This window comes from Thunnus maccoyii, chromosome 6 (genome assembly GCF_910596095.1).
Source record: "Thunnus maccoyii chromosome 6, fThuMac1.1, whole genome shotgun sequence".
NCBI classification, from domain to species: Eukaryota; Metazoa; Chordata; class Actinopteri; order Scombriformes; family Scombridae; genus Thunnus; species Thunnus maccoyii.
Genome location: NC_056538.1, coordinates 27,813,481 through 27,840,539, shown reverse-complemented (window position 1 = coordinate 27,840,539; position 27,059 = coordinate 27,813,481). Strand labels below are relative to the sequence as shown.

General features: G+C 41.1%; 1 protein-coding gene across 1 annotated transcript in view; it reads right to left on the bottom strand.

Moving 5' to 3' along the window:
- Positions 1 to 1,583: 1,583 nt before the first annotated feature.
- nectin1b (nectin cell adhesion molecule 1b) overlaps positions 1,584 to 27,059 on the bottom strand; it is a 77,278-nt gene continuing 51,802 nt past the window's right edge. Inside the window, exons 3-6 of the mRNA XM_042413978.1 lie at positions 25,359 to 25,658; positions 24,523 to 24,640; positions 18,914 to 19,065; positions 1,584 to 4,889 (exon numbers count right to left, since the gene is read on the bottom strand). Of these exons, the coding sequence (XP_042269912.1) occupies positions 4,396 to 4,889; positions 18,914 to 19,065; positions 24,523 to 24,640; positions 25,359 to 25,658 (1,064 nt within the window). The 3' untranslated portion in view covers positions 1,584 to 4,395. The remainder of the gene's footprint in view (positions 4,890 to 18,913; positions 19,066 to 24,522; positions 24,641 to 25,358; positions 25,659 to 27,059) is intronic.

The window sequence follows — 27,059 nt, the reverse complement described above, 5'->3', positions numbered from 1 at the left end:
TCTTTGCAGAACAAACCTTTTACGTCTTACATGTAAGGCTCACAGGAAGTGATGGAACTGAAGAAATTAATCAACATTAGCACCTGCACGAGGGGACAGAGATTACATTTCTGATCAGAGCTATTGGCAAAGAGCTCAAATTACCTAAATCAATACAGCGATAAGAAATATGTTGCAGACCTGAACCATATTCAATCAGATACACACATCTATCCAATCAGTGAACTAGGACAGGGCACTGTTGACTATTGAACTCATTTAATGCTTAAAACAAATACAAGTTACTTCACTGGGTCATCACAATTGAACAAGAGATTTTTTTTCATATTTGTAACACCCTCAGAAATATACATTCACATGGCTGCATACAGACAATTTCTCTCTTTTGATTTTATTTCAATAACATTAAATCAACAAACTGTATGCATCACCCCTTTGTATGACAGTGAAGCCGCTAGTGGCATATTAAAAACGTACTGGAGGAGCATTTTTAGGTGGGACTTTGGAAATAAGCTATGCATCAACTTCATCTATCCATCATCAAGTCTATGTTTGCAGTCAAAATAGGTATATTTTACATGACCAGGGTCCCTACACAGTTGTCCCTAAATAAATCCCCACTATAATCTCAACCTTATATACAGTATTTACAGTGGAATGTTGAACATACTGAATACAAAAAGTAGATTAGGATGGAATGAAGTTACAGTCAGTATTACAAAATAGAAACTCATAACACCCTGACAACATGAAGACAATGTTTACATCTACCAGTATACAGAATGTCGACTCAAATCCGAAAAGGGCTTTCTTTCTGAACATGTCTGAGAAGCAAGTGTGGCAGTGGTTTCATAATGTATGCAGAAAAATAAGTGAAATGAAACCCTAAACTTGTGCTTTAAGAATGGGTAGTGTTGATCTTTGCTTTGAGCCAAAGCAGCATTTTTTTTATTTATTTATTTATTTAAATTTACAAGTTAAATCTTTTTTTTTTTTTCACTGGATTAGTATTTCAATTGTTGTGCTTAGAAAAGTCAGCGATGTGTGACTATGTTGCAAAAGTTAGATCTCTTTAGGACTTAAACTATCCAGTATTGAGTGGAAAAAAAAAAGTGCTGTATCACCATTTAGAAATCATTAAACTTTAAAATGGTAATGAATGCAGCTTTTAATAGATCAATTGATTTTAAGATCAAGTACAGATGCATTGTTAGTGTCGTGCTTTTAAGCTCAGATGGAATAACATCCGTACTGTACTAACGGAAATTCACTGCAATTTAAAGAATTATCATTTGTCTGATCTGAAGAGGTTTGCAGTTTATGTTATATTTTAATATTAAGTTATTCATGATGCTATTCTATGGCATGAATAATTTAAAGGTGTAGTATGTAGAATTTAGTGGCATCGAGCGGAACAGACTTGACAGAAATGGAATATAATATTCATAAGTATGTTTTAATTACTGTATAATCACCTGACAATAAGAATCATGAAAATGTGTTTTCGTTACCTTAGAATGAGCCCTTTATATCTACATAGGGAGCGGGTCCTCCTCCATGGAGCCCACCATGTCGTACCATCATGTTTCTACAGTAGCCCAGAACAGACAAACTAAACACTGGCTCTAGAGAGGGCCTTTAGTGTTTTTCATGAGTTTTGCGGCCACCGTAGGATCTCCCACATGTTTGGAAGGGGAGGGGGGGAGGGCATTCAGTTGGTTGCGGTCTGCAACCTCACAGCTAGGTGCCACTAAATCCTACACACTGCACCTTTAAATGAAGGAGCAGCAACTGTTCAGACTACCTCATATCTCCTGACTTTGATAGGCACTGAATGCAAGAATAAAAGATAAAAAAACATGCTTTTCATACATGTGTCTCTATTTTGATGTGATGTAAACGTGGAATTGAAACGTTACAGCAAAGCAGTTTATCTGAGCACAATAAACCAAAGGCTATAAAATTGCAATTTGTTTTCGCACTTTGAAAGTAGCAACCCCACTGCTGTCAATTAGTTTTCCCCCTCTGAAACTTTCTGATTCAAACCTCATGCATTGCTCTCCAACTGTAGTGGATACACTTTACAAAAAAAGAAATAAGGCTGTAAAAATGAATCTAAAGTAAGCTGAAATCAGCAGACTTTTAATAAGAACATGATATTTCCCCACTTTGTACTGTTAATTTGTGTTGAAAATACAATATAGTTTGAGGCTCATGATTAACATGCTCATCTAAAAACATACAGTAGACAAGCATGGACTGTAAAACATTCACATCTCCAGCCGACAGAGAGATTTACTCTCACAGAGATGTTATTTTTTCATCTTTATTTATATATATATTCATACACTTTTGTGTGTTAACTGTAATATTGTCGATGGGTACTGAGTGCCCATAAACTCATATCTTTGTCAATACTGACAACACTGAAAAAGTGCTGTCTTTTGAGCTGCAAACGAGGACAAACACACTGGAATTGATACAGAAAAAATAGCAACATACGCACTTCCACTCCCACACAAAAACATGCATAAAATAAGGCTTAATACAGTATTTATATTGTTCAGAGCCAGTCAGATATCTCATTTATATCCATGTATTTACTTCTTTGCTTGTCTTATCTTGTGTCTGATGTTTCACATTGAACTTTTTTTTTGTTTGAAGCAAATGCATTTTGCTGATTGTATGATGGAGAGAAACAAGTCATTTGCTATTCTAGCATCAGCTGGCACTTGTTAACAGTGATTTAAAAAGCCGGATATATATAATGCCTTTAGACAGGGTCATTGTATCCCCACTGGCAGATTCAGATGCCAATATTAAGAGACAGAAAACCATTCATTCCTTTAAAACCCCCCTAACAGCTACTGAAATTCATTTCAGAAAAAAAAGAGATGGAACAAAAACACCATGAAAGCAGCAGGTGACTTATTAAACTCCAGGATGGCCACCATCATATTTTCAATTCCCTTTACATGTTAAAATATTTTCTCTCGCAGATGTAACTATATGCATCGGTTGACATTTTCCTCCTATCCGTGTCCTTTGTGTCCATGGACGACTCCTCATAGAAAATGCTGTTGGTGTAAGCGGGGAGGCTTAAGTCTATTCTCCAGTATACAGTCACACAATTATAAGAAGAGACAGAGTCATTATTGGGAAATTCCCCAGACACTTTTCTCTGACATCCATTTGATAAAAAAAGGGTTAGAACAAAACATAATTATGACAATTCAGCATAAAAATCAGACATTTCATTATAGTGGTAACTTTTTGAGCTCGTTTACACAGGTAAATCCTGTTCAAGTCAAGTGACGATGACATTTCAGAGCAATTATTGAAGTTTTCTATGAGACTCATCAAACCCATTTTGGACGTGATTGAAAAGTGTGTTGTTGTGTCAGGTACAATTGTAGCCCTTCTCTCCCCTGCTACTCTGATTCACTGATGTGGGCCCTTTTTTTAATTGAGGAAAGAAAATTGAAAACACTTTTTTTGATATTTATCTGTTACTGCCATATTCATACGGCTCAGTACACTGACTCCCTCTCAGTAAAGAAATATATCAAGCATATAAACACAGGGGTCAAGAAATACTAAGCATGTCTTTGGAAAACAGCAATAACATATCTGCTTTTAATGCTGTAAATATACAAAATTTTTGTAATTTCATGGATGCTAAACCCAGAGAGAAACAGGAGAAATGATAGAGGTGCTGTATGACGTAAGTTTTTTTTTTTCTTTCTCTGAAACATTTGACCACAAAATTACAAACACTTAGAACTCCACCTGTAATTATGTCAGACATTTAACTCTCAATTCTCTGGTCACTTAAAAATCATACAAAAAGACATTATAAAAATAACAAAACGGCAATGGTATTGGAAAAAAACAAAAAAAAAACAAATCGTACATCCAGTGTAGGACTTTCACAAATGTGCTCAGCAAAACCTCAACCTGCAGTCTCTTTTTATACATTTAATACATTTATAACATGAAAAAAAACATGACACAAAAAGAATAATACACCAGTATTAATCAACCAATCACCTCCCTGGCCTCGTGAGTCAGTGACAACGAGTCCAATTACATACCTTTAGTTTGTATTCTTTGCCCATTCACCTGATGGAATTGATACCAATGCGGTCATGTTGAGAAGTTGATGTTGCTAGCACTTTAAATAGACTCTTGATCTTCTAATAGAGATTAGTTGGATGGGGTCTGATGTGGGGGGGAGTCAGGGGGGAAGGGGGTACTAGGTTGACCAAAAGAGGAAGGGGACTTGGAGGGTGCAGTTTGACAAATGGGAGGGTGGGGTTGGTGATGGAGGTGAAGGGTGCGGTGGAATGCAGGTGGGGGGGACGAGGGGTTGTTTGGTTTGGTTGTTGCATGCCACTACACATACCACTCTTTCTTAGAAATGACAGAGCCGTCGGTTTGAGAGATCATATCATCGGCTATCTCAGGTTCAGGGTCATACTGGAAAGCCAGAGTCCGCTCGTCATAATCTCGGCTTTCTCCTTCGTCCACAGTGAAATAGGGCCTCTTCAGGTCCTCTGCTTCGGCATCGAAATCGCGCTCGCTCACCTCAAACCCTCCGGGGCCACCGATCTGGGCGGGTTTCTTCTCATCATCCGAGTCATCCGGATACTGCAGGTTCTTGGGGATGGGAGGGTGTGCGGCTTTGCTGTAACCGTTTCCGAACACATGTTTCTTGGTGCTGTAGTCTCCCTTGAAGGTGCGCTGGCGGCGGCGCAGGAATATGAAGAGCAGTATGGCCGCCACGCCCAACAGGGCCACTCCCCCCACAGCGCCCCCGATGGCGGCACCTGCATTGTGCTGCTCCTGCGGGATCTCACGGCCCCCAGGTGGCGGGTTGTTAGGGAATTCTGGGTAGGAAAAGACAGATGGAAGGGAGTGTGTCAGTGCTCTGGTGGGAGGAGGTGCTTTTGTGCAGGTGCAGATTTTTTTTTTTAGGAAAGATGAAGTAAGGGAGACAAGGACGGAAAAGCAAAGGGGAAAGGAAGGACAGGACCCCCGGCCCCACGACGAACCCCGCCCCAACCCCAAAGGAGCCTTTACCAGCAATGTGGCAAGGCTCAGTCATTGACAGTCACATGCAGTTTCAGACATGGAGAGAAAGAAATAAACAGCCAGTCCAGCACACAAGACCATTAAAGAAAAGAAATGAGTAAAAAGATTCAAGTGAATGAAGCTTTGTCAGCATGCATTAACCATGATTTCGTCTCCATTTATATTCACATATATAATTAAACAATTTAATGAGCAAACCGTGGAAGAATTATTTCATGTGGCCTTTCAGTTAATACAATTAACTCTGTAGATTTCTCACAACTCAAAGTTGAATGATATACTGCAATAATGTCCAGCATAAAATAATACAACATGACACATCTTCATCATCATTGTTGCAATAATGAAATGAAAGAGCACTGCCAGAGATGATTATCAGCAGCCAAGCATACACAGCCATGATGCATCAACAGAGCTGATAAACATGAAGCTCTTCTGTTCAGGCAGCAGTGCAGACAGCAAAAGATAACATATGCTTCCCAGAGGAAAAAAAAAAAAAAAAAAAAATCAGATTCAGAAGACAGTGGAGAAAATAGAGGAAATTTTAAAATGACTCAAAGATGTGCTCGAATCTTGAACAGAGTGGCAATGACTAATGGCCTGCTAGAGACAAACAATAACTAAGATGCCAGCCTCCACAAGAGCAGAGTGTGAAGGCTGGGATTTTGCCTTGCAAATACAAAAAAAAAAAAAAAATATGTTGTTTTAAATTCACAACTGCCATGACTATACCAGATCTGGAGCAAACCTGAGCCATCACATTCATTCCACCATTTTAAGGAGCGAATAGCCTACTCTACAGGAAGATACACAATGCTCATGACTGAAGCAGTTGTAACTCACAGAAAAACTAAGCGTTGAAAGCCATGTCCCGTACATACACGTCTTCACTTAAAACCAAAAAAAATGTGCAAAGCTCCTTCGAGCACAGAGACAGGAGAAACTTTTTTTATCTGAAATGTGATCAAAGCCTCGGGGCGCACAGGTAGCGCTTGTCTAAACCTGCAGAGCATAAGCACATTTAACTTCAATGGTAAACGCTGAATCCTCAACAGAAGGTGGAAGAAAAAAAAAAAAAAAAAAACAACAAAGAATTACACCGTCTACTAAACAAATGGTGTGGGAAAGGATTGAGAAAAAGGGAGAAAGAAACAAGTGAGGGAGGAAGGCAGGGCTTCCTGCTCGTGCAGGGCGAACCACAGACTCGTACCGTATGCAACAAGGCAAGACAAGACAAGATACAGAGAAGATTTACTGGCACTGATACCATTTCTTTCTACTGTTGTAGTGATTTACTCCATCCTATTATGACATGTCATAATCTAGTAAACATGGATCTAAACATTGTTCATCAGGAGAGAACATATCTGGATCTAATTTAATAAGTGCTGTAATACCTGGGAAGCAAATCAGCTTTCAAAAAGCTTAAATAAATGTTTTGATGTACATTAGAATAAATTTGCATCGACGTCATCAGGCCACATTTGAACTGTAACACGTTTTCACAATTAGGTTTTAATTATAGCTTATATATGCACAAATGATCCATGGAGTCAACATCATAGGGACATGACGAAGCCGCGTTAGCACTGCCTTGAACAGGATTTGTTAAATTTAATACATAAAATTATGAATAATAATTCAAATTGAAAGTAACTGATCATAATTGAGCCAAAATGAAGGTTTACGTTAAGCGATCCCAAAGGTTCCTTGGAGATATAAAATTATCTGTGCTGCAACTCAGTAAGTCAAACAGAGTCAGATTAAAACATCATGGCGAAAAAATAAACAAAAATAATTGACAAACTCTGGCATCTTCATCATGTAAAAGAAGCCAAATTTCCCACATGAGCGATGAAAGAAAGTGATTCTCAAATTATTCAGCTCAACTGCTGAATCAAAGCCATTACACTCATTTAGAAGCGCTTTAGTGGAAATGATACATCTCTGAGCACAACTCTCTGCTATGTAAAGGACGAGGATGGGGGTAAAGAAGCTACTGGAGCCTTCCTCTCTTCTTTAATTACAATGGCATTCTATCAGTCCAAAGGAGAGACCTCCCAAACACAGTCTCTCTCCTCAGCTGCTTTTTCCTCTGCACCCGTTCTCCCAGGGCCGACAGTAAAGCTCTCCAATTTCTAAAGCAGTGCCGGGCACAGTCTCAAATATCAGCTCAGGTTTTAATCTGACCACCTAATGGGATTATTCAGACACAGGCCTTCATTACACACATGAATGAGAGAGCAAAGCCAGGTCACCCCTGCTCGGGAACACATCCTCCCACCAAGTCCAAAGAGCGGTGAAAATCTAGAGGATTGTAGGAGTAGAGAGAAAAGGGAAAACGTTCTCCTGTAATCCTCTCCTCTACCCTTCACTGCCTTCCTCAGCTAGGATCTGTCTTCGCTCTCATCAATCCCTTTATACAATCTTAATTAGGCAGATTTTTGCATCTCTGAGGTTGCCCAGACTGAACATTTACCACACAGAAAGGTGAAAAAACACAAGGCGAGACCATTAAAACTACAGAGAGCCTTCAAAGGTGCTCTCTATCACCTCCATTTTTATAAAGGATCATGTGACGCTACCTCTTGACACCCGTATTTGAAGAATGTGAATGTCAACACTAACGACTGAAGAATGGGTTACAGTCCAAACATTAAAGCAGTTGTAAACATGGAGGTATTTTTGTTGGGTTTTTGGCACTGCATAATCACTTCCAAGGAAGCCTTGGAAGATCTTGTACCGAAAACATGAAATGGAGTTTCTAGAGTTATTAAGATGTTTTACTAGAGGGGGGATGTAAGGGAGGAATGTTGAAGTGTTAAGATGGCTCTACTTGTGAAATGGACTTGGAAAAGCTCATCAGATCACTTCAGTGCTATGGAGGGGAACACAATGCTTTTTTTTTTTAAATATATTTTGCAACACAAAAAAGGTATGTTGGCAAAGAAGACTGCATGTTTTCACAATGTTATCCAGCACACTTCTGCTTCGTACTTATCCCTCCGCAAGGTCACATCACAACACCACCTCCCCGTTCAGCTCACTGGCTTCGTGCTTACATGAAGATAACAAAAAAAAAAAAAAGCAAAAAGATTTCACAATTTCGACAGCTCGGCGGCTTCGCCTTTGTCTAGCCTATATACTCTGTGAATGTGAGTATGTGAAATTAGAGTGGCTATGGTACAAACTAATCACATTACGAAAAACACTAATAATAAAACACATTTGAAATGGTCGGGGTACAACGGGGGGTTTGACAGCATGTAGGAGGGAGGAGGCGTTCCACCAGCACGCCATCGCTACCAGCAACACCTGCCAACAGATAGATAAAAAAGACCTCAAAGCGGCACAACAACAATCCTGATACTGTTCCAGGCAACAAAAGGCAGTGTCTATTAACACCACTCTGGAAATATGTAGATAGTGGGGTAACCTTGAGTTGAAATGACTAAAATGTACTATTGAGATTAATAGGTGCCAAGATGTGCTATGAAAGGCTATAATTCAATCTAGAGGCATGGTAGATTTATACAGGTAATGAATAACATGACATACTGCTGCTATGTAAATGCTGCAACCGTGCCGTTTTTGTATCACTTTAATCATATTATTCTGAATATTCACATCTGACTTGATCGAACGGATGATTTAATACCACCGAACGTCTCAGTGACGAAATTTGTTTCCTTCACAACTCAGTGAGTGTTCTCCCTCTGAGTCATTAGTGTAAAACAGAAGCGAGTCTTTAAGAAAAACAAATGGCAAACAAATGGCAAACAAATGTGACGCACTCCAAAAAAAGACTGACATCTTGTTGTGTAAATGTCGCATCAGGTCCGTGCCAGATTTGTGACTTCAGAAAACAACATACGGAGAAGGGTTTTATATTTCAGTGTATAGTACAAAAAAAAAAAAAAAAACAGCAGCAGGAAATGTTCAAAGATATTGAGGGAGTGGAACGTCTGATGCAGAAGGGGCTTTAAAGTAGAGAGAAACTGTTTCACAACTCTGTCCTGAAGGTACTCTTTCTGGGTGTGCTCGAGTCATGTCTGCACATGAAAAAAAGAAAGAGAGAGAGATACAGGTACAAACATTCCTGAGTCTTACCGCAATCATTTGGACAAGGTGTTATGACAGGCTGGGAAAATGAGAGAGGATTTCAAAGAGTGGTACAGGGAGTGGTGTTTTAATATGACTAAATGAGGAACAAGCAGCAGACAACAGAAGATGAAAAGAAAATAGAGGGCCACTTTGAGAAGTTGAGGAGTGGCAACAAGGAAAAAAAAAAGAAAAAAAAAAGAAGATGGAGCGAGTGCCTTTGAGAGGTTGGGGGAGTGACAACGGCGAATAAAGAATGGCATAATGAGTGAGAGAGGAGGGGGACAATCGCGGAGGACGCGTTCAGTGATTCCAACGATCCTCATTACTCCCCTGTCTGAATTCGCCAGTGGTTGTGAAGTCATGGAAATGTAATGCTGCCACAACGAATAAAAGCTCATCACTGACAGGAATTTAACTTGCTGCCTGGGGAGTTGATGGCGAGGCAAAGCTCTTTTTTTTAACCTATTGCATACTACCTTCCAATATCTACCATTTCATTCTATTTGTCAACATTTGTTTTGTTTTGTTTTTTTTACACTTATTTTACAGAGGCATAATCTTGCCTCATATGTCGGTAAATGCCGCCATAAAAACCTTCAGACTAGTGATTCAAATTCAATTCCCTGTAAAAAGCCAAAAGATAAGAGGGCACAGGATGTGCTGAAGGAGATAACGCTGTGAAATACTTGCATCAAAACACGTGTGACATCATCAGTGGCATGTTGTGAACATGCAGTGACTTGCAGGATGGTCCTGTCGGAGGAACAGAGACTGATTGTTGTTTTCATCTCCCAAAAGCAGCACCAGTATGTTTTTTTCTTCTTTTTTTGGGCCTCCACCGGTGACCAAGAAGTCACAACACTATGGTGGCTTACAGTTGAAATAATATCAATATATATGTATCAATAATAAACATGAATATACTGACAAATTAGAGCAGAGATAACATATCAATATTTACTTCTGTTCCAAATCAGAAAGTCTGTTTTGCTCCCTTGCAGCAATATTAGGGTCATTTTTTTTTTTTTTTGCTAGGGGGGGGGGTTCTAATAATCATTCTTAATGCACCTTTAATGAGCAATGAATATTTACACCAGCATCTAAACACTAATGCCGTTTAAAAACCATGTTTGCGCATAAGGTACCATTATTAATGCATCTCTAAATTTCCCTGCTACCCTGCATGTGTTTGCAGTGCTAAGTGGAAGTGCTGTAAGGATGAGTTATTGGGTCAGCAGACATGCAGCAAACAAATCTGCATGTTAGTACGCGTTAAGCCAGGAGAGGTCAGGGCCCTGTTTGTTTACCACACTATCCTACCCTCAGCTTCTCCTCTGTTGGGTTTTTTTCTTGTTGTTTTTTTTTTTTGTCTCCTTGTTGTTATTATGGAACTGTGTGTGTAATGAGTGAATCACCACACAGCATCAGCAGCAGCTCCGGAGCCAGTGGTCAGACCCTGGGACAGCGTCTGACCTACTTCATCAGGCTCTCAGGGAGGCGTGACAGATCCGACACCACACGGGTGGACAGTGAGGAGGAGGAGGAGGAGGAGGAGGAGGACGGAGGAGGCGAGTTGGGCCGAAGGGGCTCAGCCAATCCCCCAGCTCCATCTGTCTGCCACATCCCTCTCCTCCGCGTCCTCCGGAGAGCAGAAACAGCAAACCATGCAGAAACAAATGTTAAGATAAATCACTACGATCTCAGCTGCTCTGCTCTCACATGCTCTCCCCTGGTGACATTTCCATTTCACTCCTCCAGCCCGGCTATCTCTTCCTCTCCAAATAAAAAAGACCCCTTTACACACTGAACATCCCCCTCCTCCATTTTATGCAAAGCGAGCTGCAGCCACAATGTCTTCCCCCTCAGTGCTTTCCCTGGCACAGCGCAACACAGCAGAGGCTTTATGGGGTGGCCTATGGTGTGTGAGCGCAGGAGTGGCTCATGCTAATGTCTCATTTGGATAATGAGGTGTGATCTTGGCAGGAGCTGAGCAGCGAGCAGCCCCTCCTGTAGTGAGGAGACGCGGGGGCTAGAGCGTCAGTCAGCCTGCAGACTCTAGGTCTGTAGATGGCTGATCAGGAAGTTCAAGGGTGAGGGATGAGCTAGCTGGGAGAGGCAAGAGACCAATACGCGCCTCAACCTGCCTGACAACATGTGTGTGTGCTTGAAGTGAGGGTGCAATGATATACAAGATATACACATGTGGCCTTTGGATCTATGAATAATGCAAGTGATGATGTGAGAAGGCGACAGTGTAATGTGCTATATAGCGCGCAGATTGAGACAGACTCCACCATGACAAGCGAAGACAAACAAATTTCACATTGCTGGGGGAGCCTTTGCAAAGCTGACATCATAATGTCTCTTGTCTCTGTCACAGAAAAGAAAGAGACAAATAGCTGTGTGGAGCAGCTCTGCGGTTAGATAATATATGGTAATATACAGTGTGATACTTGTTTTATTCAAGGATATTCTCACCGTACACTCTAAGAAATTAAACTTGGATGTTGTTTGTATTACATAGTTGTTTTATGCTGAAACTACCGAATAATTGCAGTTTTGACCATCAAGACAAGAGGATTTCATTGCATTAACATAACAGTGTAAGGTTTCAGGAATAAGTCCCAATGGGCTATCTGTACTTTTCCGCACATGTGCAGTATGTACATGGATAAGTTTGTGCACGTTAGCAGCCGTTGCCAAATTTGTTCTCCTAAGATGGTAAAGTCATGACTCACCCTACTCTTCCTCTGATTGGCTAGTACTCATTGCCTTCATTGATTGGATTGGTTAGGTTTAGGCATGAGGAGTGAGACTGGTTACAGTTAGGGTGAGAATATCAGGGTAAGCCAATCAGCGGCAGAGTAGGACGGGTCGTAGGAGAAAAAAGCTTAGCTCAGTTCATTCTACATGTACTAACTTACGTTAAAGATAAGCCGCAGAGCTAAGCATCTGTTTCTTTGGAAACTGCACTCAGCGACTCTGCAACCTCATAATATGGTCATAATATCATGATCAGTCCCTGACATTTAGGCTAAAGAACATTATCAGCTATAATGTGAACACAGTATAGTCCGAGTAGTTGTGTGTAGATTGTGAAGGTTTATTCATTCCCACAGAACCCAGCATGGAAAATCGCCGGGAATGTGTCCTAAGAGGGCTTTACTGTGACATCAATGAAAAGCCTGACACCCTTATAAAAGGGTACTTGGTATGTTGCACCATAGAGTATGAACCATAGCCTAACCAAACGTTTTTGATGAGATTCATGGCAACATAGATATGTACTGGGTGGGACATTTTGCAACGTGAAAATTAACTTGTGTTCTCTTGTTGACAACCTGCACAATCACATACGCATCATTTTTTAAAAATGAGCTCAAACATCATTGTGTGCTAAGGAGGTGTGCTCTACTGCACGATAAGTCTTGAATAACTGTACATGTGCTGAAATGTCAGCTTTTGGAATTAAGTCTAATTCAACATCTTTGTGTTTCGGACTCTTCAAATATTGTTCAGTGTCTCAGTGGACTTGGGAAATTCTTATGGCCACTTTTTATTATAGTCTGATAATTTATAGACATTTGAGAAATCAATTAGAGTAATTCATATTGAGAATGACAGCTGCAGTCCCAGTTTTTCTTTCATTTTGAGGATATTGATCCTGGTGCAAGGAGAGAAGAAATGAAGGAAATGGTCTTGGGAATCTACGTCATTTGGCACATATTGCACCGCCATCTTTCTACAATAGCCCATAACCGACAGGGCCTTTAGTGTTTTTCATGAGTTTTGTGGCCACGTAGGTTCTCCTACATGCTTGGAAGGGGAGGGTGAGGGGTATTCAGTTGGATGCAATCGGCGACCTCACCGCTAGATGCCGCTAAACCTTACACACTGGTCCTTTAAGTACAAGTTGTAATACATTTTAGGACAATTATAACAAATGTCAGCTCAGACTAACATCTTCTGCTCAGTAATTTAAATTTATGCTGAGAAAGCTCCCTCTGCTAGTGCCAACCTGCTGCTGCTTTCCTGCCAACCCAGTGGCAAGCATTTGGAATCATTATATAGACATAGCTAATGTTCTCAGCAATGATCTCATTTGCTTGCATTGGTTATGTGGAGGCTATTAAATTAAAGTGAGATTGGTAAATAAACACAGGAAAAGTCAATCTAGGTACTTTTTAAAAGAGTGTCAGCCCCTCCCGCGCACTGTTGCGTCTCACTGTCTTCGCCCGTCGTTGTACTGTAGGACATGGAGGATAGAGAATGTGACAAGCAGTGAACACCAGGAGTTGACACAGGCTGTTACATAAAGTCATGTAAACAGCATCCTGCCCTCTCTTCCAACTCTGTATCACTCCCGGTTTCTGTTTGCCTCGGAGCCCATTTCTGAAACCCACTTTACCTCTTAAACTACGTTCCAAAAAATCAGACCCACTGAAGCATTTCCTTCAGTCATATGTATACCTTTATTTATTTATATTTCTATTGGACCGTCTATGTTTTATTCATCTCATTTTCACCATGTGGCTAAGATTCCTTCCCCTCCCCCCCCCTCACCCCGCACCTCTTCTCTCTCAAGTTCATTTTCTCACACGGGAGCGAACTATTGCTTGTTCAGGCAAGCGTGAACAGATGTCGACACCGGTTGCCTGTGCTTACAGAAGGATCCATCCTCATATTTTCTTGCTAAATTGAAGAGACTCCATCCAGTTTAACCCAAGTGGTAAAACCCTATAGCAAAGCCGACTGCACCTCTGCTCTCCATAGCAGCTCGGTGACACAGCTCCCACAAAGGAGGATGAAAGTTAAGGCCATAAGTGTAATCGCCGAAAGGTTCACATACTGGCTGACCCTGAGCTGATCTGATATCATCCTTCACAGCTGATCCTGCTAATGTGGCGGGAATTATGCATTGTATTTCACTCAGTCCGGCCCCCCCATCTCTCGCAGATTAGAGCTGTTGTGTGGAGGAGTCAAGGTTAAAAAATATCTCATCAAGTTTAAAAGATTATTCAAGTGGGTCAACAAATGAGTTCTGTAGTGAATGCGCTGCTTCACTGAAGGAAATTTTCCCACATGTCACATTATTGTGTGCTGCCAAGAAAACAACCACACTTCTCCTTTCACAGGGGTGATAATGACATGATTGTACGGCTATCCCGACAAAACGGCCATTCATCACGTCTTATTATGCGCTGGGAAGAAATTTAAGATGGCAGCGACGATTTGTTTCCAGCACAAAAACAGAGTGTGATGGTGGAAAAGCTGATTATCTTAATAAAAGACTGATTTTGCTCTCTTAAGTTTGGGGGAGAATCTTTGAGGTTTAACCACATTATTCAGCCCTCTTTCTGCGGCTTTTTCATCTGCAATATTTTACAGGAGTCACCGTTTGACTGGCATTCCTATTAAAACGGAAAGCTGCGGAGAATGAATCTTCAGAAATAACTTTCATTGTGAGTCTCTGAGGCTGTTTAATTGTCTTTATTTTTTAACATGGCCTCTGATGCCCATTAGTAATTAGGCGATTAATCAGATCTGACGACTTGTCAACTTTCCCTCAGGAGATTTCTGAACTGAATGTGAATGAGAGAGGTATTTGCTAAGAAGAGGGCCATTACATGAAGCTCATCTCTCTTGCTATAGATTCCTCTCCTCCTTCCCCCGGCCCCCCCTCTTCCTCTCTCCTTTCTGCTTTTTTTCCGTCAGACTTCCTCTTTCACCTCTTTTTCTGTGAGGGAGGATTGATTAAAGCAGGAGAGTGGTTCATTAGATTCTGACAAGCGACACCATATCTGCGGAACACGTCCTTGGAGAAAGCCGTCTTAGCCCATGTGACTTACTGTCGTTGATGCCATCTCCACAGCAAACACTATCCCCAAACTAATTGAAACAAGTTGCTCTGTGGCCCTGCTATCTGCCGAGGTGACAGTTATGCAGCTCCCACAAATCTGTCCGTGAAAACTGAGGAGCTTGATTAAAATGCACCTTCCTTAAGTGCTACATCAGTGTTGTTTCCCAGTGTGAGAAAATAGCTTTTCTGTGATACAAACAAGTTGTCACAGACATTTTATCTTCCTGACACTGAATGCAGGGTTGTCTCCCTGGCAGGTGTATATTGCTGTGTCAATCTAAAAATCTACTTCAAAATGAAAACAAAAGTGTTACTACCAAATTAATGCATAATGCAGCTAGTAGTAGTACATTTGGATAAATTCAGGTCTTGATACTGACAGAACTATGTACAATAGTGGTATGAGGTGGTTGACAGATTGTTTAAGTGTCAGATTTGTCAATGCTCTGATACAGTTTACTGCAGACTAAAAAAGGGCAGCTATGATGCCTGAGTTATTGACTCTGGAGAAATAACACTTTCCTGAGTGCCTCTAAATTCAAAGACAATTAAAAATGTGCCCTTTAACAAGGGAAAGAAATAATTATTTTATGTTCAGTGCTGGTCTAGAAATTGCTCAACAAATATACTGCAACTATCAACTTGGTCAGCTTACTTTTCTGCAGAGAACCCATAGCTAGTATTACTGAAGCCCAATGCTGCAGCCTTGAATAGCAGCCAGCAGTGGGCCCTCTCACCTGCCATGTCTCAGCCAGGCCTGTCTGAGGCTGTTGGGAGGCACAAAGATGCTCTTTGAAGTTAATGAAGCATCAGCATACTTCTTTACCTCCGCCAACGGGTCATTATGCACAGCCAATGTCAAGGTTGCACAGAGCACTTCAAAGAACTAGAAGGAAATGTGGAGCCCTCCCTCAAGATCACCTCTAACAGTCTCTTATTCATGTCATCATAGCCGATACTAAATCTAAGCTGCTCCACATTCACATAAAATGGATTCTAAATAGGGAAGATTTCTTTTACACGTATCTGTAAAGCTTAATGGTGTTCTGTGGTAGTGCAAAGACATTATGCTGACAAGCCCACATTAAGACAGGAATAGGCTAGCATTTCACAACATCAGCAAAGAGCATATGAGCACAAGCGCTGTATGATCCCGGTGTCCATGTTGCACCTGCACGAGACACAAGAGCAGGACAGCTCTAGCCCTGTTTGCACACGCTGCTGCGCTCCTCTCTACATCCTAAAGCATACAAACGTTTTACAGTCAACCCGCTGTTTGCGAGCTGTTGTACAATTTGACTGGCCACCATGTTGGAGCTCAGCCTCTGAACTGCACATTGGGAAAGGGAGCCTGGCTGTTCTTGTCAAGGTTACTATGGGAACTGGCAACATGTTTTTTAGGGCTTGTGTTGGACCCTTTGGGAATGAACCCTAAACAGAAATTCAGGACTCTTGCCATCTTAACAATATAGAACATTTACAGCTAGCATCTGGCCAGCTTATTACTTAGTGCTTTGTGGCTTGTAATAAAGAATATGTTTTGGCTTGTTGGTACTTAATATCAAGAATAAAATTCTGCCAGCCAACGGAAGAGTGACAATCAAGTAGTCAAGTAGAAATTGTGCAAAACACTTTGCTTTAATTCATAATTATACGTCCCTGAATGATATGTAATAACTTGTAGTAATTACTGTCAACATGCAGAGTAATAGGAAGTAACAACGACCTACTGCTGAGAACTAAGAGCATTTTCACAGCTTTAAAATCAATTATTACATTCACTTTAATCTGCTGCTGAGCAATCTGCAAACCTTTACGTGGCTGTAAAAAAAAAAAAAACAACAGAAAAATGCCTGGATTCAAAGTTTGTATGCAGATAAATTGAAACTGAATGTGCACAAATTATGTACCCACTCATTGTTCACCTCACTCACTCAATAAAATTATACGGACAAATGATGAGAATAAACAGAAAGACTACGGGGAAAATAGCAACGTGGTTTGTTAATTTAAGCAATCAATGAAAAAGCAGAAATAGAAAATGCCTTTGGTGCCTTTGTTTTTCCTTTCCAAAGGGATATAGTACTTTATGCCAAACAGTGAAATCTCTTCGGAACACTATTACTCAATACAAGCTGGTGCACGGTGATTTCCTGACGGTAGATTACTTCCTCACTTTCCTGTTTGATAAGTAAGGACTGTTCATGCTCTTTTGAGATTTCTATTATCACACTATTAACCCGCCTACATTGGATAGGCAACTTCTCACACTGCAGGTAATGACATCATATCCTACAGAGCTGCTTTGTCCTAGTCTTACCCTTCCCAGTAGAGAATAACACACTGAAAAAGGAGGAAACAGAAAAAAAGGTATGCAATGACACTGTCAGACACAGCTGTTCACTTCACACTAAGCCCAGCGTTCCCAGAGACACAACATGAGTCAACATGCAAAGCAATGTGAGTTAGAACACCCCCGCTTCCCAGAAACCAAGCAGCACAAAGAGTAAAGGGGAGGAAAACGCCTTTCCAGTCCAACCAGACCAAAACTGCGACAGTCTCCCATACCACATACACAGCTGGTACCAATGGAGAAAGGTCGCCGCATTTGTAGTACGTATAGCAAAGTCAGATCTGGTATATATTGTAGCAAAGGCTTTGATTGCAAAATATCGTCTCTTATGGATAAGAACCCAGAGGAACCACAATGCGTGTGTGCCAACAATTATCTGGAAGGCAAGGGAATTGAATCAGTTTTGTTCAGCATTTTGTTTTCCCCAGAAGTCAGAAGAAGAAGAAGAAGCAGAGGAAGAGGAAGAAGAAGAGACAAAAGAACTAGCGCAGTGCTCAACTGCAAGAGAGAGGCACGGGCTGTTTAGAGAAATGTGAGCGTGATGCGAGCAAACTATGATCAATACAGTACTCTCACCTCAAACCCCCATTTTGCTTGATGTTATTTTAGGTGCCGATAATAGACCTGCTTTATATCGCTCCCACACATGTAGCTAGATGCATAACAGGGCAGGGCGGGAGGGGGCGGCTGTTGTGTTCTCACAGTGTGTGTGAAGCTCTGATACACAAACACAAAAGCTTTTTTTTTTTTTTTTTCCCTCTAACCTGCCAAACAGTGCAGCAGGGAGCCGCACAGCCAGGGCAGGTAGGAGCAAGATTGAAAACACATAGTTGACCTGCTACAAACACCTGGGGCCAGATGCATAAAAACTCTGTGTAGATTCATGACTAAAACTGTGTGTACGTACAAAGCCAGGAATATGCATACGCGTTCTTTTTTGTTATAAAGCCATGTGTACGTATGGTTCTGTTTTATAAATCAGTCAACTGGGGAACTGGGTGCGTTTTCACTCCCACAATTAGCCATAAATGGATGAAGACACACCCTAAACCTGCCCTTTTCATATCAGTTCGCCACCTGCTCCACCAGTCTGTACACCTGTCGATTGTGTTGCACCGGCGAGGCTCTCCTACAGCCAGAACTGCTGTCATCACGTGCAACCATTACGCACGTCTGTGTGGCTCTTTATAGCGTCCATATCATTAATTCATCACATGGACATCTTCGGCAGTGATATCTAAGAAATGTAATCAATGATTAGTTTGTAGCTCTCATATCTAAACTAAATACCAGTTTATGTGCGGGAAATGGTGTTTGTGTGTTTGCATCATTTATACTGGTCTGTGCGTGTGCATGGATACTTTTAATGAATTGAGCTGATGGGGGTTTGTTGGTTGCTGACAAAAATTTTTTAGAGGGCTACTGTATTGATGCAAGCCATGCCAGAGTTACTGAAGAGACGAAGAGAGAGAAACGCCAAGAGACCGACTTTGTCGAATTACCTGTGATGTTGACGTCCACAATGCCGGTGCGAGTCCCGATGCCGTTGGTTGCGTCACAGACGTACGTGCCCGCCAGGTCGTAGGTCACGGGCCCTTTGAAGAACAGGGTGTTGTTCTTGATTTCCACATTACTGGGCAGGGAGCCGTTCAAACTGTGGGGAAGAGAGGGAATAATACAGACACCATAAAAAGGCAGAATTACACCAGACCACAGCAAAAAAAAAAAACCCTCTCCCAGGAGCTGCAAAGCAATTCAAAGCACATGAAAAATACAGTCTCTAGTGCCAAACAACCCTGAATGTGTGTGTGTGAGTGTGAGATACAGTAAATACCAGGAATATTTGACAGCACTATATTTCAGCCATCATCCATCAAGTCCAAACAAAATTATGAGGACAGGGAATCCCAGCAGGTCCAAACAGGTAAGACATCGTTGAAGCCTGAGGACACAGGCTTTTTTGGCATATGGAATACAAAACAGACAGTGGTAGGTAAAGGAGGGGGGGGGGGGGGGGGGGGGGTGGGCTTCCTTCCTCAACTACAGCACAGCTCACATGGCTGAACTCAAAACTCAGGGGAGCTGTCAAGAGAGGCAGCTGATCAAGCGATAAATGCAGAAGATGCATATGCTGGGCTGTCAATGAGAACCGGAGCCTGTTTTTTCCTGCCTGAGGTGTTTGTCTTCATGGTTCACTATTTCTACTGCGTTCAGGCTCGCTCATGTCCTTTGATCAGGTCAAGCACACTTTGAGGTCATGGATCATGAGCACACTAACCCTCCATTCTATTATCTGGACCCCTTTTATGGTGCCTGGAGGCTGAATAAGGTATCAAATTTCGTGAAAATTGCCATTTCCCGCTGCCTTCCCTTCGATCAGCTTCATCAACTGCTGAATGGATCCAGCTTACAACTAAAAAGACAACTGTGAAAAAAGTAAACAAATAGCTCGTTTTGAGTGGTGGCTTGCTGAGCGTCGGTGGCGGTTTTGGTTTGTGTTAAGAATAAGGATGCTGCAAAGACCTCCTTCCCCGCACTCCTGGGCTTACTCTCTGTTGGAAAGACAATTTGAGATCCGCTGGTGTGTGAGAACATTAAAAACAATGTAATGCTCCATTTATTACAGCAGAGAAAAACAAAATGACATTACAGAGAGGCAACAAAATTAGGTCTCACACTAACAATGGTCGCACATCAAACACTTGAGCTACGCTAAACAGGCTTTCAACAAGGCTCTTCAGTGGCAGGGGGGGGAAAGGCACAGTGATGAGTTATTTGTTAATTAATCTATCATGAAATGTCAGTTGCTAACAGCTGATCTACATGCGCTTAAATGCATTTTACATAGCAGATTTTAAGGATAAGTCAGTATAAAAAGTATATTGTATTTTTTTTTTCTTTAGTTCAGAACAAAAGTAATATAAAGAGCTCGGCTTGTGTTGTGTTTCATTGAGCAGGCTCGGCTACTTGACACAGCGGAGCGAGCTGCAAACATCCCTCAATACTGTATGCCATGATTCAATAATCAGTTACCTTGCAAGCCAATATCAAACGCTGAGTTCTGCAAAGCCCAATTGATTTGCTGCAGAAATGAAAGGCTGGCAAACTGCGATTCACCACAGATTCTGCGGCCACTTAAGATGTCTGCATTTGTGCGAGACATCAGAATGTATGTATGTATGTGTGTGTGTGTTTGTTTGTGCGTGCATACATATATATGTGTGTGTGTGTGTGTGGAGCCTGAGGGCCAGTAAAATGAAAAGCTAACAAACAGCTTGAGATTGATGCAGATTCTTTGATGACTGGCGGGCCCGCTCTTGTGCAAGTATGTATGAGATGTGTGTGATAGATGCGGGAGGTTAGTGTGTGGAGGGTTGGGGGGGGTGGAGGGGGGAGATTCAAGCCTCTATACATCAACCCGTCGCCCAGAATTCACTATAAACCGCATGATGGTGTGGAGGCGGTTTTAAACTTGAATGCAGGAAAAACTTACTGTGTGTTCTTAAAAGCTCAATATGTGATAATTAGTTTTAAAGATATTAGTTTAATGTGCATGATTAGGTCTATAAATAAGACGGTTCACATTGGCAACAGGCAACTGATTAACAGAGATTATAATATTCATTAAAAGGAAGAAATTGAGACTGCTTTCTGGACTTAAAGTAGTGTCTTTAATCAAACATCCATCTGTATCACTGGCCTTTAAAGTGTTTTAACATTCAAGTTTAATTTTTATTGTGTGGTTTCATTCTCTTGGAATAGCTGCTGACAATATTATCTTAAATATAAAAAAAACATCAGCCTTCATAGCCTCCATAGCATGGCTGAAGTAGCTGTACTACGTCCAGCAGTAATGAAATAAACTCGACTTAAATATTATTTAAATGGGCATTAAAGGTGTAGTGTTGCAGCATCTAGCTGAACTGACTTGGCAGAAATGGAATATAATATTTATAAGTATGTTTTAATTAGTATATAATCACCTGAAAATGACAATTGTTATGTTTTCGTTACCTTAGAATGAGCACTTTTTATCTAAATTTGGAGCAGGTCCTCTCTATGCAGCCCCCCATCTTGCACTGCAATGTTTTTAAAGTAGCTCAGAACAGACAGGTATTTAATTTGGTTGCAATCTGCAACCTCACTGCTAGATTCCACTAAATCCTATGAATTGATCCTTTAAGTAATCTGTGACTTTTATTCGCCGCTACTGTTGATTAAGGAATTGCCGACAGTTCTCTTATGGTAGAGTTTAATAGACCTGAAAAACAGAATTTTCATCATAGAGATAAGTAAGCTAGTTATGTAATTAGAGGAGAGACTGAAGTAATAATAACACTGATTTTTTTTTTTTTATTCATAGCAGCATCATCTGTCTCTGGGAAACTGAAAACGCACTGTGAGGGGAGGGTATGTGTGCTCTGTGAAACTGCTATGAAAAAAACCCAATCTGAAATCTTAGTGCACAACTAATTATTATGTTATTTGTGATGATAAATATTTCTTCAGCCCTCTACTCCCCCACTTACCATTCTTGTTTCTATTGAAAACAGTGTGCACCTAAAACAAACAACACAAGAATGCCCTACAAACAAACATTTCAAAAACAAACAATAAAGTTGAAATGGAGTGTGTCCTTTTTTAGTTGACTCTCTCGCTATTTCAGAGCAGTTCCCCATTAACCCATTTTGAGAAATAGCTCTGGCATTGTGCTCTAAGAAAAGAAAACAATCTAAGATGCTTTCCTCAAGGATTGTATGCCAAGGCTTTCTGCACACTCCGTGCAATTCAGGGAAACAAACAGAAGATGGGAGAAAAAAATGAATGCAGATGGTGCAAATACAGATTCTTTTATAATTATAGTCGCTGCGATGAGTCAGATTCGTTAAAAAAAAAATCGACCTATGAACTCATTTAAGAAGATAAATACTATATACAACGGATTGTCTTTCTGTATCAAAGGCATTATTGGATATGGCTATACCTCTCTCGTGTGTGTGTGTGTGTGTTTGTGGTCAAGTGTGACGCAATCCTGCCGGCCTGTACTGGATCGTTCCGTCACAGCCTTGTGCTGACCTCCACAGTGGAGCCCAGGGGAACCTTCACAACAGATTTGGCATCTCATTTTCAGTGCAGCAATGGCCGTCCCCTCCTATCTGTCAGCACAGTGCCCTCGTCTTTCTAGATCACATCTCTTCACCCCCCCTTCTTCTTCTCTCCCTATCTTCCATTATCTCTCTTCAAATCTTTCTTTGCCTCTGATAAAAAAATTGAAAAAAAAAAAAAACCAACAAACAGGCCAAATCTTCTCTATCTTGTCTTCTTCTGCCGCTGCTGTGTGTATATCAATGTTTCTGCCCTGGAAGCTAAATCTATGCATAAGAAAAAAGGGGGAAAAAAACTCCCTATGCCTCATTAAAATCCAACAGGGGCCTGTAGAGTAGATACAATGAGGGTACAATGGTCTATTAATCCACACCCACTGAGGTCCAGTGACATATTTCTTAACCTAGCCTTCACTGAGCAATTACAGGACAAATTGCTACATTTATCTCTCAGTTTCACCATATAATGCTTTCATTCAAAACTGTGATACGCTCAAAAGAGTTGCTTTATATTCAAAGAGATAAGCCAACTTTTGTTTAGAAATTTGGCATTTGATGTAAATTACCCCGAACTATTCTAGTTGTACGCCTTCCATGTTGCAGAGCTTATATTTTTACTGTAAAACATCATTTCCGCGTGACCAACTTTCATGCCATTACTCAAAGCAGATCAAACCCAGGGTTATTTGGCGATCCCCTGAGGCCTTGAGAACATGTTTGTATCTCTTCTTGCTTGTGTATTTGCCACGATGTCAAATACACTGATGTCAGCCCTCCGGTATGCCGGCCTAATCCACGGCTCCTACTCCGGCTTCAGCCCTCTCCTCTGTGAGTGTGTGTGTGTCAGGGACAAACAGCTGCCTTCTGTGCCCTCCAGAGAACACAAAAGCTCCAACAATGACTCTTTCTTACCCTTCTACCTGCATGCTGGTCCCAACACTTCAAAGCAAAACCCAAAAGCAAAGCAAACCATGCTCTGTTTGCATTTATCTCACAGTATCTGTGACTATCGGGCTGATAGGGGTGTGTGTGGTTGCTGTAATAGATCTATTGTGCTCCGCCTCAAGTCCGAGTCTTATCTTCATTACATGTTTTATAAACAAACTAGAAGAGTGCACTCAGTAGAATGCAAATCTCCACTAGGTGTGTCTGGGAGCGAGTCCGAACTTCCTTCCTTACCTCCCTCTCTACTCCCAAACAAAGAAAAGTTGAATCTCACTCAATTGTCCCTCTCGGCTCCCTTACAGTCAAGATGGCCGCGAAGCTAACAAAAAATGGGGATTTACTCGTCTTGTATCATGTCTAACTTGAGTGGATCATAACATATTGGTGTATGGAGTTGATATGCAGATGCTCCGTTTCAAGATGAGACCAAACCTTTCTATGGATGTCAGTTTTTGAGCCACGACAAAAGCCAACATGGGGACTGCAACAGATTTGTTTTTAGCCTAGCTGATTGCCGGAAATGCCTTTTGCTGCAGTTGTTGATCACTTGCAGTCCTTACCGGCTGGTTAAGAGGAGTGAGGAGTAAGCAGTCAATGGTGGTATAAAATAGGTTTTTCAACAATTATTAATTACTGCAACCACAAGAGGTCCTTGAGCACACAGTCATGGATATACGCAAAAAATTTTAGGCTGATGGGTCCAGTAGTGTCCGAGATTAGCTGCAGACAGATACACATGCGCACACACACGGACACACAAGACCAAACAGATGTTAACAAATAAATGGAGACACATTTCTGGAGAGGATGAAGGAAATTGGTGTGTTTTTATCTTTGAAGATTACTTTCCTGAATATATATGCCTTGAAACAAATGTTGGAAAAGAGCAGACTCCATTCGACTGGTACACTGAATGAAATTGCCTCCCTGTGCTTTAGCAAACCCTCCAAAAAGCTCTTTTTTTTCCCAGTCAGAAATCTAACATGAGAGAAATAACACACAGCCATGCTGTCTTGTCTTCTGAGCCTTAAGGGGTTTTGTTAGGGTTTAGTCAGACTCACAGTTTCCACTGGTAGATCGTGACAGGGGGGTTAGCATCAGCCCTGCAGGTCAGCTGAACATTCTGACGGTTCAGGTACCAGTTCCCATCAAAGCCCTCGATCTTCACCTCAGGTTCATCTGCAAGGAGGGCATGCTGATGTCAGTTCTTCTCCCCACAATATAACCCGAAAACATTGTTTTATCATTTCAGCTCTGGGAAAGCATACAAATAGCTGCTAGCAACAAAACAGTGATGCTCTAGTATCCACAAATTCATCCGTTCTGAGTGAAGTGGTCCTCTATTCTTTTTGGCATTTAAATCATCCCAATTATAATATACGTTCCATTATCTGAATGCATATATGATCAAATATGTCAAATTTCAAAAGCCCATTCAGTGATGCAAATAGTTTCAGATTAGGTCTAGCCCAGGGACCACAACTGGACGTGGTCTTGATTAGCTCTGTACTCTTATGCACACCTGTAAAAAAAAAAGTGTAAAGCATGATGTAATCTAACAAAAAGCAGTGAACCCCTGCATACTGTCAGTACAAAATTGAGGCTTTTGTTTCAGTTTTCCTTTTTTCTTAAAAATATTAACAAAAATGTAAAAAATGGGTGATCTGGGAGAAAAACAGATGATGATGTAATCACTGGTGGCTGGTGTCACCTTGCATGGAAAACACAATTGGGTGCTTCAAATTGGTCTACTCATTTTATCATACACTGAAAAGAAATGTCTGTGAAAATTTGTAAAAAAACAAAACAAAAACCAGCCTTAATATTATATAACATTTATACAAAATCATTATGTAAACTTGATCATATGGGAGCTTTGAAAGATTTGGATTCTTACACTGCACATTGAGCACCACGCTGTCCGTGATCTTTTCATTTCGGTACATCACGATACACGTGAGCTTCTGTTTGTGGGTCTCTCGGCTCGGTATGACCACGTAGTTGCTCCGTACTGTCACCGTCCCGTTTTGGTTGCGAGTCTCCTGGAAAGTGGCTTCGCCCTTCAACCTGGTGTCCCATTTGATAACACTTGGGGGCTTCCCATTGGCTGATACACAAGTGGCGACAGTCATCTTGCGTTTCTGAGCCCTGGCCACGATGGTGGGTGTTGTCAAGGTCATACGTGTCATAGGGCGAGCTGTAGAAACGAAAGCACAAAGCAACCAAATCGCTAAAATGTAATTAAAGCTCATTAAATACAGATCTAAGTTTTTTTTTCTTTCACTTTCTACATATCTATCTTTCTTTTCTATCTATTTGTGTCTACTTCTCCTAAAATCAGCCTTAGATTTGATAAAAACAGCTATTTGAAGTAAATTAAACTGAGGGGCTGAGATGAAAACAGTGTTGTAACTCAAATCATGCAAAGTTCTGCCTCTTTCCTTTCTCAAAAGCCGAAGCAGTTGTCAAAGCTCTCACAGATGTAGGACCCACTTGCCTACCCAAATGCACAGTCATCCAATTTGAATCCTTTGTGAGTTGCCAATTAGCTATCTACTCTTAGTACATCAAAAGGCAGGCTTGAGCTTGAGTGAATGCATAACTGAAAGAGATCTTTGAACGCTACTGGTTGGTTATCTGCACAAAGGTTCCTGATGTTCACTGAGCCACAGAAGCCTAAAAAGACCTCAGCGGCTCAGTGACACAAAATGGGGACTCAGGGCTGACAAGAAGCTCTGGCAACAGGGACTACTTAAGCCAAGTGCTTTTTCTTTTACTGGGACTTAATGGAAAACACACCAACACTTAATTTCTAATTAGATCTCTAATCAGAGTCAGCACACAACCTTTTCAAAGCCGCCTCTCTTCAAGATTAACTACTTCTCAGGCACTCCTTTTTTTTCCAAGATGAGATTATTTAGGCCAAATTACACACTCTGAAGTGGCCTTATTGATTTCCGTCTCACCTGCCATTTTTATTGACTGCTGCCTGCAGCAGTTTCCTATTTTATAAAAGCCATATGGGCCAATCTGGGATTGGCGTTAAACGACACGTCACCCCACTCATCACATCATGAATCCGTCAAAATGATTTTCACTTCAATGCTGAACATGTATAATCAACTACAAGGTCCACAATGAAATGAGAGCCTTGTGGACTCAAGCATGACATGATGGCTGCCGCAGTACAGTGCTTTTCACCTTTGCAGAGTGGGAGTTTTAACTGTAAACAACCAACCAACAGCTTTACCAACAGCTTTAGCAAACAGAAAAAGGCCATCTGGTTTGAGGTGTTCTAAAGGAATCCAACCTAATTTACAACAAAGCCTGTGGCAATGTAATGTTGATAAGAAAAGCTGTGAAAGTCTTTCTTTAAGCCTTTCACTAAAAAAGAAGATGTCACTTTGACCCTGTTTGCCTCTGACCCCGTTATCTTTTCTACCAGTCAAAGAGAAAACAAATTTGGGTGACAGATTTTATATTCCTCTGACTACTCATCAGGCCGGCAATAACATATTCTGAGACATAACTGATGTTAAGTTGTAGAACCTGATTTGTCTTCTCTGTTTTCTTGGCTAAAGAATTGATCCACTGCACA